At 48.9% G+C, this 13,758-nt stretch overlaps 1 protein-coding gene across 2 annotated transcripts in view; it reads left to right on the top strand.

Moving 5' to 3' along the window:
- Nucleotides 1-13,758, top strand: part of CCDC27 (coiled-coil domain containing 27) — a 72,879-nt gene that overhangs the window by 28,577 nt on the left and 30,544 nt on the right. For both annotated transcript variants that reach the window (XM_077458356.1, XM_077458357.1), the window contains exons 5-6: nt 3,538-3,699; nt 4,566-4,790. In XM_077458356.1, the coding sequence (XP_077314482.1) occupies nt 3,538-3,699; nt 4,566-4,790 (387 nt within the window). The remainder of the gene's footprint in view (nt 1-3,537; nt 3,700-4,565; nt 4,791-13,758) is intronic.

The raw sequence follows: 13,758 nt of genomic DNA, 5'->3' as shown, positions 1-13,758 counted from the left end.
GAGAGTCTTCATATCTGGGGCTAATGTGGGCACCTCCAGCTTAATGATGATGGTGGACCGAGCCTTCTGCCGTGTTAGCAAGGCTGGACTGAGACAGAAATTTGGCCCTGGACTTCATCCAGACTGGCCCATTTACTTTTTGAGTGTCCCATCAGCACCCCCTTACATCAGAGTGTCCCATCACCAGCCCCCTTACATCAGAGTGTCCCATCACCAGCCCCCTTACATCATAGTGTCCCATCACCAGCCCCCTTACATCAGAGTGTCCCATCACCAGCCCCCTTACATCAGAGTGTCCCATCACCAGCCCCCTTACATCAGAGTGTCCCATCACCAGCCCCCTTACATCAGAGTGTCCCATCACCAGCCCCCTTACATCAGAGTGTCCCATCACCACCCCCTTACATCAGAGTGTCCCATCACCAGCCCCCTTACATCAGAGTGTCCCATCACCACCCCCTTACATCAGAGTGTCCCATCACCAGCCCCCTTACATCAGAGTGTCCCATCACCAACCCCCTTACATCAGAGTGTCCCATCACCAGCCCCCTTACATCAGAGTGTCCCATCACCACCCCCTTACATCAGAGTGTCCCATCACCAGCCCCCTTACATCAGAGTGTCCCATCACCAGCCCCCTTACATCAGAGTGTCCCATCGCCAGCCCCTTTACATCAGAGTGTCCCATCAGCAGCCCCCTTACATCAGAGTGTCCCATCACCAGCCCCCTTACATCAGAGTGTCCCATCGCCAGCCCCTTTACATCAGAGTGTCCCATCAGCAACCCCCTTACATCAGAGTGTCCCATCGCCAGCCCCCCTTACATCAGAGTGTCCCATCGCCAGCCCCCCTTACATCAGAGTGTCCCATCACCAGCCCCCTTACATCAGAGTGTCCCATCACCAGCCCCCTTACATCAGAGCGTCCCATCAGCAACCCCCTTACATCAGAGTGTCCCATCGCCAGCCCCCCTTACATCAGAGTGTCCCATCGCCAGCCCCCCTTACATCAGAGTGTCCCATCACCAGCCCCCTTACATCAGAGTGTCCCATCACCAGCCCCCTTACATCAGAGTGTCCCATCACCAGCCCCCTTACATCAGAGTGTCCCATCACCAACCCCCTTACATCAGAGTGTCCCACCATCAGCCCCCTTACATCAGAGTGTCCCATGAGCAGCCCCCTTACATCAGAGTGTCTCATCACCAACCCCCTTACATCAGAGTGTCCCACCATCAGCCCCCTTACATCAGAGTGTCCCATGAGCAGCCCCCTTACATCAGAGTGTCTCATCACCAGCCCCCTTACATCAGAGTGTCCCATCACCACCCCCTTACATCAGAGTGACCCATCACCAGCCCCCTTACATCAGAGTGTCCCATCACCAGCCCCCTTACATCAGAGTGTCCCATCACCACCCCCTTACATCAGAGTGTCCCATCACCAGCCCCCCTTACATCAGAGTGTCCCATCACCAGCCCCCCTTACATCAGAGTGTCCCATAACCAGCCCCCTTACATCAGAGTGTCCCATCACCAGCCCCCTTACATCAGAGTGTCCCATCACCAGCCCCCTTACATCAGAGTGTCCCATCACCAGCCCCCTTACATCAGAGTGTCCCATCATCAGCCCCCTTACATCAGAGTGTCCCATGAGCAGCCCCCTTACATCAGAGTGTCCCATAACCAGCCCCCTTACATCAGAGTGTCCCATCACCAGCCCCCTTACATCAGAGTGTCCCATCACCAGCCCCCTTACATCAGAGTGTCCCACCATCAGCCCCCTTACATCAGAGTGTCCCACCATCAGCCCCCTTACATCAGAGTGTCCCATGAGCAGCCCCCTTACATCAGAGTGTCCCATGAGCAGCCCCCTTACATCAGAGTGTCTCATCACCACCCCCTTACATCAGAGTGTCCCATCACCACCCCCTTACATCAGAGTGTCCCATGAGCAGCCCCCTTACATCAGAGTGTCCCATCACCAGCCCCCTTACATCAGAGTGTCCCATGAGCAGCCCCCTTACATCAGAGTGTCCCATCACCAGCCCCCTTACATCAGAGTGTCCCATGAGCAGCCCCCTTACATCAGAGTGTCCCATCAGAACCCTCTTACATCAGAGTGGCCCATCAACAGCCCCCTTACATCAGAGTGTCCCATCACCAGCCCCCTTACATCAGAGTGTCCCATCACCAGCCCCCTTACATCAGAGTGTCCCATCAGCACCCCCTTACATCAGAGTGTCCCATCACCAGCCCCCTTACATCAGAGTGTCCCATCACCAGCCCCCTTCCATCAGAGTGTCCCATCACCACCCCCTTACATCAGAGTGTCCCATCACCAGCCCCCTTACATCAGAGTGGCCCATCAACAGCCCCCTTACATCAGAGTGTCCCATCACCAGTCCCCTTACATCAGAGTGTCCCATCACCAGTCCCCTTACATCAGAGCGTCCCATCACCAGCCCCCTTACATCAGAGTGTCCCATCACCAGCCCCCTTACATCAGAGTGTCCCATCACCAGCCCCCTTACATCAGAGTGTCCCATCACCAGCCCCCTTACATCAGAGTGTCCCATCACCAGCCCCCTTACATCAGAGTGTCCCATCAGAACCCCCTTACATCAGAGTGTCCCATCAGCAGCCCCCTTACATCAGAGTGTCCCATCAGCAGCCCCCTTACATCAGAGTATCCCATCACCACCCCCTTACATCAGAGTGTCCCATCACCAGACCCCTTACATCAGAGTGTCCCATCAGAACCCCCTTACATCAGAGTGTCCCATCAGCAGCCCCCTTACATCAGAGTGTCCCATCACCAGCCCCCTTACATCAGAGTGTCCCATCACCAGCCCCCTTACATCAGAGTGTCCCATCACCACCCCCTTACATCAGAGTCCCATCACCAGCCCCCTTACATCAGAGTGTCCCATCACCAGCCCCCTTACATCAGAGTGTCCCATCACCAGCCCCCTTACATCAGAGTGGCGCACTGAGCCATTGGCCCACCGGGAAACTCCCGGTAGTCCCGATGGCCAGTACATGCCTGCGTGTTAGTAACTTCAAGCCATTTGTCCTGGTTTCCCCAAGGAGTAGCCAATCTCTGGGCATGTCCATTCACCATCCCCCCCCCCCCCCCCAAGCCTTCTATGTAGAGAGAAACATGTGTGGGTGGGGCTGTTTGGTTATTTAAAGTGAATTGATGGTGCTCAGATGTCCAACCAACATCTAAGTACAAGCACAACGAATAAGTATGCTCCTCAGCGCCATCAGGTGGCCATAATGCAGAATTTTCAGCTTTTGAATGGCAGAGAATATAACCTGAGAATATTCAAAATTGCAATCTTCTTCAGTTTTATTATAAATATCACATAATGCTACAAAAACTTTTTTTTTTTTGCTGGTTTTGGATACAGCAGGGAAGAGTTAGCGCCCCCATCTGGTCTCTATTGCTGTCTGTAACCCCCCGTTTGCATTGTTAAAATGATCACAGGGTCCCTGTATGTAAAGTGACACCAACACCATGTATGTGTTTCTAGGAGCGATGCCTTCTAAAGTTGGGAGAAGAGATCAATCGTCTCTCCAGGTTCGAGGTGGAGACGAAGCGGAAGGATCAGATCATTTCAACTCTCAGAAACGAGATCTCCAAACTTCAGAGCGATCTCCAGCACCCGAGCCGTCCACATACAGGCAGAGAGGAGGTCGGTCACCTTCCAGGACTTTGTTAGTATTATTGTCCCTTATATGGCTAGAGGGGAGGAGCCAGTAAGGATTCTGCAGCAGTTGGTGAGAGATCATGTGACCCATGTGATCATGTGACCCATTCCAGTCATTCATTTTATACTTCCAGTTGCTGCACAGTGGCAGTATGTTGTATTTCGGTTTGGTTCAAGGCAGATTCGGTAAATATGACTAAAGATTCGGTGCTGAAGCTGAACCCTATTGAAGTCAATGGGAGTCAACCATTAAAAGACAGTAAAGGACATTTTCTAGGGTGAAAGGCAAAGGATTGTCACACAAATAACATTGGGGGGGGGGGGGAGGGGTGGCTGGGGGACATGTACCAAAGCAAACAAAATGTGTAAAAAAAATCAGCAAATCTTATTAGTGCTTAAGGTGGTGGGGGGGGGGGGGGGGTATGAAACAGGTGGTCCACACGCTTTTATTTTTACCAACCCCCAACATGGCTGCGGCATTTTTCACTCAACAAAGAGCCAAACTCTGTTGTGATAATGGTGATCTATTTGTAACCCATGCACTCAATAATGGAGTATTGTGATCATGGTGGTCTATGATAATGGTGGTCTATTAGTAGCCTATGTACTCATTATTGGACTCTAGTAATCATGGGGGTCTATGATAATGAGGGTCTATGATAATGGTGGTCTGTTGATAGTCTAATGTACTCGTTATTGGAGTATTGTGATCATGGTGGTCTATGATAATGGTGGTCTATGATAATGGTGGTCTATGATAATGGTGGTCTGTTGGTAGTCTATGTACCTTCACAAGGCCATGAACAAGGGGCGTGTCTCTGTTGGTTACTGACCGGTTCATGTTATTTTAGGACAGTTCTTCGGGGGAGCAGTTGGATGATGGAAGCCTCCATAGTACAAACGGATTCCCTGAATACGAGGAACGCTCCCCCGCTCGGGATGTGACACGGGAAGTTCTGAATTCACCATCAAGTCCCCGGGATCTGTTCTCGGAGAGAAATGTCTCCACCATATCCTTGGCTGGGAGCTTCTCTGAGCTACATAGAGATGGTCAGAGCCCTCAGATGGAGGCCGAGGTAATGAAGTATTAGTGATGTCACAAGTTCCGTATCCTGTATAAATACTGAATATTTATATGTAGTGTACCTACCTTAGCCCAACAACAGGTAAAACTATTTTTTAGCCATGAATGAAGTATAGGGTAAGAACCTCTGTCGGGTTTTTATTTCTGTCTGTGTCTCCATAAGGGAGGTAATCACTCACTTTTTAACCCTATGACTCCAAGAAATCAAGAAATGAGGGCCATGGGGTGGGATGGGGTGGGGTGGGGTGGGGTGGGGTGGGGGGGCACAGATAGCAATAAAGGCTTTTAAAGGTCTTAGTTGTTGTTGACTCACTTGTTAGTATCCAGAATGTTGTTATGACATAAAGCGGGTAATAAAAGAAATCCAGAGCGCATGCGCGGAGTCTCCCAAGATGGCCGCCGGCTTCTAGAGCTCCGCTCCACCACAGCCCTGTAAAGACCACCACGGAGCACAGAGCGCCCTAACGCACAGCAAACAGGCGGATCCGAACGGGGGAATACTCCGGGATCCCGCGGATGGCGACCCCGAACGCCAGGAAGGATCTATCCGGCCGCATGAAGGCTGAAAGCGGCCCTGTCAGCTATGCCAAGATGGCGGCGGCGTCACGAGGCCTCCCGGCCACAGCGCCACAGGACACCTCCATTGCGGATCAGGACCAAGAACATTTGCCTTTCCAAGGTACAGACTGTGCCCCCTTACAGATAGCTAACTCTCCCTCCTCCACTGAATCCCTGCTGGGTGGATTGAGCACAGGATATCCCTCCACCCCTATGAGGGATCCACATACAGGCCTGCTGCTTGCAGTCAGTGAGGCACAAGATGATCTCCCCCCCCCCACAGACTTTCCTTCCATGATGACTGCTTTCTCTCACATATTGTCCAAAAGCCTTGCAGTGCAGGTAAACCAGATCACTACCTCTCTACAGGCAGATTTACAGCAGATAGGTCAGAGACTGGACACTGTGGAACGGAAAACTGACCAGGCAGTATCCCGGATCAACCAGAATTCGGCCAGATTAGAGGAGGTTCAGGACCAACTGGAAACAGCGTTTTCAAAAATCGATGACCTTGAAAACAGATCGAGAAGATACAATTTCAGGGTGAGGGGGATCCCCGAAACTGAAAAAGAGGTACATAAGGTGATGAGATCTCTCATTAAGAATTTGATCCCAGACATCCCAGAGCGCCATTTGGAATTGGATAGAGCTCACAGGGCTCTCCAGGCTCCCCGTACTGACGGCTTACCCAGAGACATTATAGTCAAACCCCATTATTACTCTGTGAAAGAAGAGGTCATGCGTAAATCCAGATATGCGGAGAACCTATCGTTTCAGGGTCACAAGATCCAGATATTCGCTGACCTCTCCCCATACACTATACAGAGGAGACGATCGCTCAAACCATTACTACAAGTGTTATTGGATAAAGAAATCGCATACAGATGGTCATTTCCTTTGCGGCTGAATTTTTCATATAAGAACAAAAGCTTTGGTTTCTCCTCGTTCCAGGAAGGCGAAAAACTTTTGACTCGAATTGGCCTGATACATTTGGAACCCACAACGGAACAATCCAACAGGGGGACCCCTGCATCAGTCAAGAGACCGTCCCCAGCGAGTCCGCTGCAACAGATCTGGCTGACACAAAGCTCCAAACGTTCAAAGGAAAATTTACCACCTTGAGACAGCTTTTGTTTCCCCTTCTGGGGATGCTCTTCTACCCCTTTTTTTTGAATGGATCCCCTGATTGTACCACGTGCTCTGGGACACAGGGAAATTTGGGAGCCCCCCTCACTCCCTCTTTGATGTTCAGGGAAATATGAGGGAGGTCTTCTCACATCTGGAGAAATACATGTTGGGCCTTTATTGCTCCATTTTTTGGGTGTTTTTTTTTTTTTTTTTTTTCCTACAAAAAAGATCTGTTCTTTGCCATAGATCCAGGATGGCCTCTTTTACTTCCTGTCTGAAGTATCGGTAACTGACTCTCATAACTTTTGCAGTTGGTGAAACAGGCTATTTTCACAGCGGCAAGACCAGACATGTGACTATCCTGTTGGTGATAATATTGGGTCTGCTCTCAGCGGCTACAAGGGATGTCCCAGGGGGCCTGCTTTAGTTAATGTTTATGTTTATCTTGTTGTACAACTTAATACGGGTCCTAGGTAGAGATTCGATAGAGGTTGGGTCAGTGCATCACCATACCTATGTGCGGGAAAGGGGGAATGGGGTGGTGGGACTGGATCGACTTACCGGGTGCATACCTTTTGATATGGGTCTAGAATTTCAGTCACCCTGTTTCAGCTCATTATGGGCGCTCTGTTAGCAGTTAAATATGGGCCCTTGCCGGCCCAATAGTTTATATAGTTAAAGGTGGCGGGGTGGTGGTGGTTTCAGTGCGCTCCTCCTGGTTCAGAGGCACTTTCGGCGCTTCTGAGCCGCATTCGGGATACCCTCATCTAGGGTTTCCCCGAATTTTTGCAATTAAGGGTTGGTTGGGGGGATTCTGACCTCTCAGGGGGTTTGATGGGGACTGGGGTCGCCTGTAGGAATTTATTTGATAGCATATTGTTCATGCGACATGGTTTTTCTCATGCTACTGTCCGTTCTCCTTTTGTTTTTCCTTTCTTCTTCATGTTCTTTTCTTCCCTTCTTCTCTCTCTCTATGTATTTTGCAGGTATCTCCAATTCAGCTTTGACATCCAGCCTGCACTCCGGGACTTTTGTGGTTATTACTGGTGGCTCATGAATTGCAGACAGTGTGGCCCTCTTCATGGGAGCGGTGAGTCTTTGATCTTTTGTGTAGTTTGCCCTCCTCTGGTCCATGACTGACACACCCATTAGGCCGCCCACCCTTAAAATTCTTTCACATAACACTCAAGGCCTTAACTCCCCACTCAAACGACGGAAGCTCTTCGAACATTACCGCTCCGTACACGCGGACATTATCTTACTTCAGGAAACACACTTCCCTTCTACTTTCAAACCCACATATCTACATCAACATTATCCTCAATTTTTTCTAGCCTCCGCAGAGAACAAAACTAGAGGGGTAGCAGTGTGTATCTCCAAACATATTAACCTATCTCAACCTGAGACTTTTATGGACCCTCAGGGTCGATATATACTGGTATCCGGACACATAGATGGGGAATGCTACACTTTTGTTTCCTATTACGCGCCCAACAAGGGCCAAAGCACCTTCTTTACATCCATGCTGGGGAAGCTGCGACACCGCCTTAAGGGCACGGTGTTTATTGGAGGAGACTCGAATGTAGCATTTGATTTTTCTCTTGACAAGTTAGCATCGGGTAGGTCCAAACCTAAACGTCCGTCGAAACAGAGCGTTAACATTGCCCACACAATCCACTCTGAGGGTCTGATTGATACTTGGAGAGAGATGAACCCACGGGCAAAGGACTATACACACTTTTCGGCCCCACACCACACTTATGCTAGAATAGATCACATTTTTACAAAACCCCAAACGATCCCCTTGCTAGAACATGCGAGAATTCTCGACTCGTCATTATCGGATCACTCCATGGTGGTTGTAGTGTCCAGGAGACCTATGGGTTCAGGGAGTCGCCCGTGCTGGCGTCTCCGGGAATCCATTCTGAGCGATCCTGCACATAGCGCAGATATAGCGGCTTCTATCAGAGAATACTTTGAGCTGAATGATACAGGGGAAATATCGCCGGTTACACTATGGGCTGCACATAAAACTGTAATAAGAGGCAAGTTGATACAGTTGTCCTCTAATCTCAAAGCACAACATCAGGCCGACACTCTCAAATTCACAAAAGAATTCCGTTCACTAGCTAAGGCACATAAACAACGACCCACGGCAGATTCCCTAGCCAAACTAGACGAGGCCAAGGCCCGACTAAACATGTCCCTGACTACAGCGGCTGCTCAACATCTTACCTGGACGGGGGCCAGATTTTATTCTCAGAAGGACAGGATTGGCTCAAAATTAGCGGTAAAACTGACCCCCAAGCCACGTTCACACTCTTTTCCTAAGATCAGGGTTCATTCAGGGGACCTGTCTCAGAATCCCTTTAAAGTAATGGAAACTTTTATGCGGTTCTTCTCGGAATTATATAAACAAGGCCCTGTCCCCCCTACAAATGTCTGCGAGACATTCCTGAATGCTCTCCCATTGCCCGAGATATCCAAGGCACATAAGGATCTGTTGGAGGATCCGTTCACTCTTGCAGAAGTCCTTGACACTATTAAATCTCTTACCGTGGGTTCTGCTCCGGGTCCGGACGGATTCTCCAATGGGTATTATAAGAAGTTTGGCCCTGGTCTGGCCCCTTATCTGGTGAAAATGTTCAATTCTCTCAGGGATGGAGCCTCCTTGCACCCGGATATGAACTCGGCATTTATTTCAGTGATTCCGAAACCCGGAAAGGATGCCAGCGAGGTGGGCAATTATCGGCCTATTTCGCTTATGAATAATGACATTAAAATAATGACAAAAATTCTGGCGAACAGACTTTCAAGCTTTATCCCTAGATACATACACAAAGATCAGGTGGGATTCATCCCTGGGAGACAGGGACCAGACCAGATTAGACGTGCAGTAGATATAATAACACTCCTTAAGGCACAGTGGGATGGGGGTACCCCGCAACAAGGATTTCTGTTATCCATCGACCTTCATAAGGCTTTTGATTCCATTGACTGGTCATACCTAACTGATATTCTGGGGAGATGGGGGTGCGGCCAGTACTTTCTTAATCTTATATCGGCACTATATTCGCATCCTACGGCTCAGGTACGTCTAATGGGTAGGTACTCTAACGCATTTAGCATCGGTAGGGGGACAAGACAGGGATGCCCACTATCACCGCTTCTCTTTGCCATAGCCATAGAAACTTTAGCCATTGCCTTACGCTCCAACCCCGACATTAGGGGAGTCATGTGCGGGTCTTGTGAACACAAATGTGCTCTTTATGCGGACGACCTCCTCCTTTTTGTTACCTCGCCCTTAACCTCTATGCCCATAATTAACCGGACTTTATTGGATTTTAGTAGGATCTCGGGCCTAAAGGTCAATATGGAAAAATCTTTAGCTCTGAACATTACGATCTCCGCGGATATGCTCTCCCAACTGTCGAACAATTTTACCTTCTCCTGGGCTCACTCCCAGCTTCCTTATTTAGGGATCAATCTCACTTCGGACATACACACGCTATTTCAAGCTAACTATCCTAACATGGCGAAAAAATGTAGAACGGATTTGACTCGTTGGTCTGGATGTGGGATTTCCTGGCTTGGTAGGATTAATGCGGTGAAAATGACACTTTTACCGCGTCTTTTGTACTTGTTTCGTTCCCTCCCAATTCCGATCCCCAAAACATTTCTGAACAAATTACAAACGGACATTGTGAGGTTTGTTTGGGGAAAGAAAGGTTACAGATGCTCCTCAAACACGCTTTACCGGCTGAAATCTCAAGGGGGTCTGGGTCTTCCCAACTTGTGGGGTTATTATCAAGCAGCGCAATTGGCCCAGATATCTATGGCTTTTTCCGGTTCGGTAAAACCGGATTGGTTGTTGATGGAAAGACAGTCTACTCCTCACCACACGATAGATTTCCTGATGAGTTGCAACCCTAAACGCAAACCGGCGATTATAGCTCCCACCCTTTCACACTCCATGGCGCTGAGCTCTAACCTTTTTAAACGGGAATCGCTGATCTCCCCACTTAAACCGCTAACACACATTTTCCACAATGGGGATTTCCCCCCGGGGGAAGATATAGAAGCTTTTAAATGGTGGACGGATAAGGGGTTGTACAGAATTGGACACTTCTTTTCCCCCACAGGCCCTCTATCCTTAGCACACTGCAGAAAGAAACTAGATATGCCCGATTCGGAATTATACAGATTTACACAACTCTCACACTTTTTAAATTCCATTTGGACCTCTAAGCCACTTCCCCCTTTTATGACACAATATGAACAATGGTGTGCTCAGGCTACGGACCAGAGGGGGGGCATCTCACTGATCTACACGGCTCTTTTGAAGACGGACAATAAGCCCCCTTATGCTCGGGCTTGGGAAGCTGACTTGGGCCACACCTGGGAGTCGAAACAATGGTATGGGGCTGCTATGAGAGCTCACAAAGGTATCCTGAATATCTCGCTCGTAGAGGCGAGTGTCAAAGTTTTATTTAGATGGTACTATGTTCCTTCCAGGCTGGCCAAGATCTTTCAGGGCTCCTCGTCAGTGTGCTTCAGGGGCTGTGGTCTGGAAGGTGACATGTCTCATGTCTGGTGGTCTTGCCCTCGCATCCGCACTTTTTGGCGGAAAGTGTTTTGCACAATTAGCTCCATTACAGGGACCACCATAGCCCCACATCCCAGTACAGCCCTGCTAAATCACATTATTCCGACTCTACCCAAACATTTGCAGCAACTGGCGTTTTTTATTTTTCTTGGAGCCAAAGTTACGATAGCTAAAGCCTGGAAGAAACACACGGTCTCCTTTAAGATGTTTAAAACCAAGGTAACTTGGATTATGGTACAAGAACAAATAGTGGCCAAATGGAAAGACAAAACAGAGAGATTCCGGTTGATTTGGGAACCTTGGGCAACAAAGTGTAATATTTCTCTCATTCCGGGGGTGCGGCCTGGAACCATGGCCTATGGAGTGAGTAATGCCTGAATAGCAATTTACATTCTTTATTCCTTTTTCTATCATTTCCAACGTTTTCTCTTTTCCCTCCTTTGCCACCTCTCTTGGTGTACTATGTGGCACCCCGAAAGGGGTTAGAAGACAGACAGTAGCTATCTTTTGGATTAGTTGATTACACAATTTTCTAGCGGTACCTCAAATTTTGGACCTCGGATGAGATGGATGGGGAGTGCCCTGGTCTTGGTGAGCGAGCCCGGCCCCTGGTCTGCAGCTTGATCCCGTTTGGGGCATCAGGGACTACGGGCTTGTGAGCCTTGCCTGGACATTTTCCACGGTTGGGAATTAATTGTATGCTATGGGTCCTTGACACTGCAGTTGATATGGAAACACCATGTCTGGTTGTTATACAGATCTGTACTGTTAGGTTTTTGTCTAGATCTATGTTTTTCTAGATTACCCTTGTATATGCAAAAGTGGATTTTACTTGCTTATTATAAGGAATGTTCATCTATTTTGCTTTGTTATACTGAAAATCTTCAATAAAAATTATTGAAATAAAAGAAATCCAATGTGTTTCGGGGACTAAAGTGCCCCTTCATCAGGCCTGAGAAGTGATCGTTCTGAATCGCGGACTCCTGGGAGGGATATTAGAGACGGGGCACTTCTCCTCCTGAAGAAGGGGCCAATTATATTGAAACGCGTTGAGAATCTCTCTGGTCTTCTCATCTTTCCTTTGGGAAATGGGACATGATTTATAGGATATCCATCTTCATTTTCCTCTCTCCTTGACGTTTGTGTTTTGTTTAGCATAGTTTGGGTTATTTAGGTTAGATAGTTGGGTCGGCTGCAGCTTGAGCCTTCCTCCCCTCTTCCTCACATTTCCTGTCTTGGTGTTGCAGGGATAAATGCTGAGGGGTTCCCCCTCCCCCAATGGCAGAGGACAGAGGTTCTACCTCTTTCCCACTCGATGAAATGAAATGATTTTGTTGCTCTCTGTGTCCCAAATGAGATCCCCCTTGTTTTTTGTCACCTCCGGCATCACAGCAGGAATCTTACTACCCTGTTTCCCTGAAAATAAGACCTAGCATGATTGTTGGTGATGGCTGCAATATAAGCCCTACGCCCCCCCCCCCCAAATAAGCCCTAGTTAAAGCCCTTGTAGGTCTTATTTTCAGGGTAGGGCTTATTTTCTGGGAAATACAGTAGGGCTTATTTGGGGGGGTAGGGCTTATATTGCAGCCAACACCGACAATCACGCTAGGTCTTATTTTCGGGGAAACAGGGTAGTGAGGGCCTTTGGTGTTTTATCAGAAGGCTTCCAGGGGACTGTGCACTTCAGGCAAGATCCACTTCTTCAGCGAGCCTCACCCCACTCCACTTTCCTTAAACAACCCATAAAGGGGCAAAAGAGAACCTGTGGGGGGAAAAATAGATAATATACTCACTTCTCCCACCGTCCGTAGTGCTGGGGGCCACGTTCCAAGGAATGTATGGTGGCCCAGATCTCCCGAGATCTTGATGGTTTCCTTGTGAGATTTGGGCTACTTAATGTTCTCTGAGATCTGGCTGGAAAGAGGATGACGTCACCCTCACCTTAGGCACTGAGGTCTGCCGGCAGCTTGTCCTCCAGCACTCCTATTATGGTCTGTGTTTAGAAGCTCCCAACTGGAGCTGAAGGGTGATTTAACGCCTTCCTGCCCAGCCCCAACATCTCTCTTATTGGGTCTATGCACCCGGGGAGAAGGGGGGTGGGGCAGGATGGCCCTCCTGATCACATGACCACTATGATTTGCAGTCACAATGGTCACATGGTCATAGCAAGAAACCAAGAGCTGCCTGTGACAGCTCAGTCACTGTGCTGGGAGCATACAGGGAGCACAGCAATCCCGGCTATCCATTGATGGATATGTACCATGTCTCAGCATTACAGACCCCCCTCTTTGCCCTCACACATATGCCTTACATGGGTGGCAAGAAAGTTGTGCAAGAAGCTTGCTGAAAGCTTTGCGAGTCTTCTGTAAATCACAGCTGAACCCGGCCGGGTGTACGAGGCATAAAAGTAAACCTGGTCATAGATGACACCGTCTATGAGGAGGCCACCAGCATACTAAGCCCCTGTACACACGGGTCGGAGATTTCCACAACCAAATCCGTCGGATTTTGCCCATCGGATTTTGTCGGAAACTGTTGCATACACACAGTCGGACCAAGTTGGCGAAAAATCTGATCTTTCAGAACGTGATGACGTTATTTCGTTACGACGGGACTACGTTCAGGCTAGTAGCCAATAGCTTTGGTGTAGGAATTTGATCTGAGCATG

Source organism: Lithobates pipiens, unplaced genomic scaffold (assembly GCF_037356315.1).
Source record: "Lithobates pipiens isolate NorthernLeopardFrog02 unplaced genomic scaffold, aLitPip1_a1.2 Scaffold_27, whole genome shotgun sequence".
In the NCBI taxonomy this organism is placed as follows: Eukaryota; Metazoa; Chordata; class Amphibia; order Anura; family Ranidae; genus Lithobates; species Lithobates pipiens.
The sequence above is the reverse complement of the archived record's forward strand: the minus strand, read 5'-3'. Positions and strand labels throughout refer to the sequence as shown.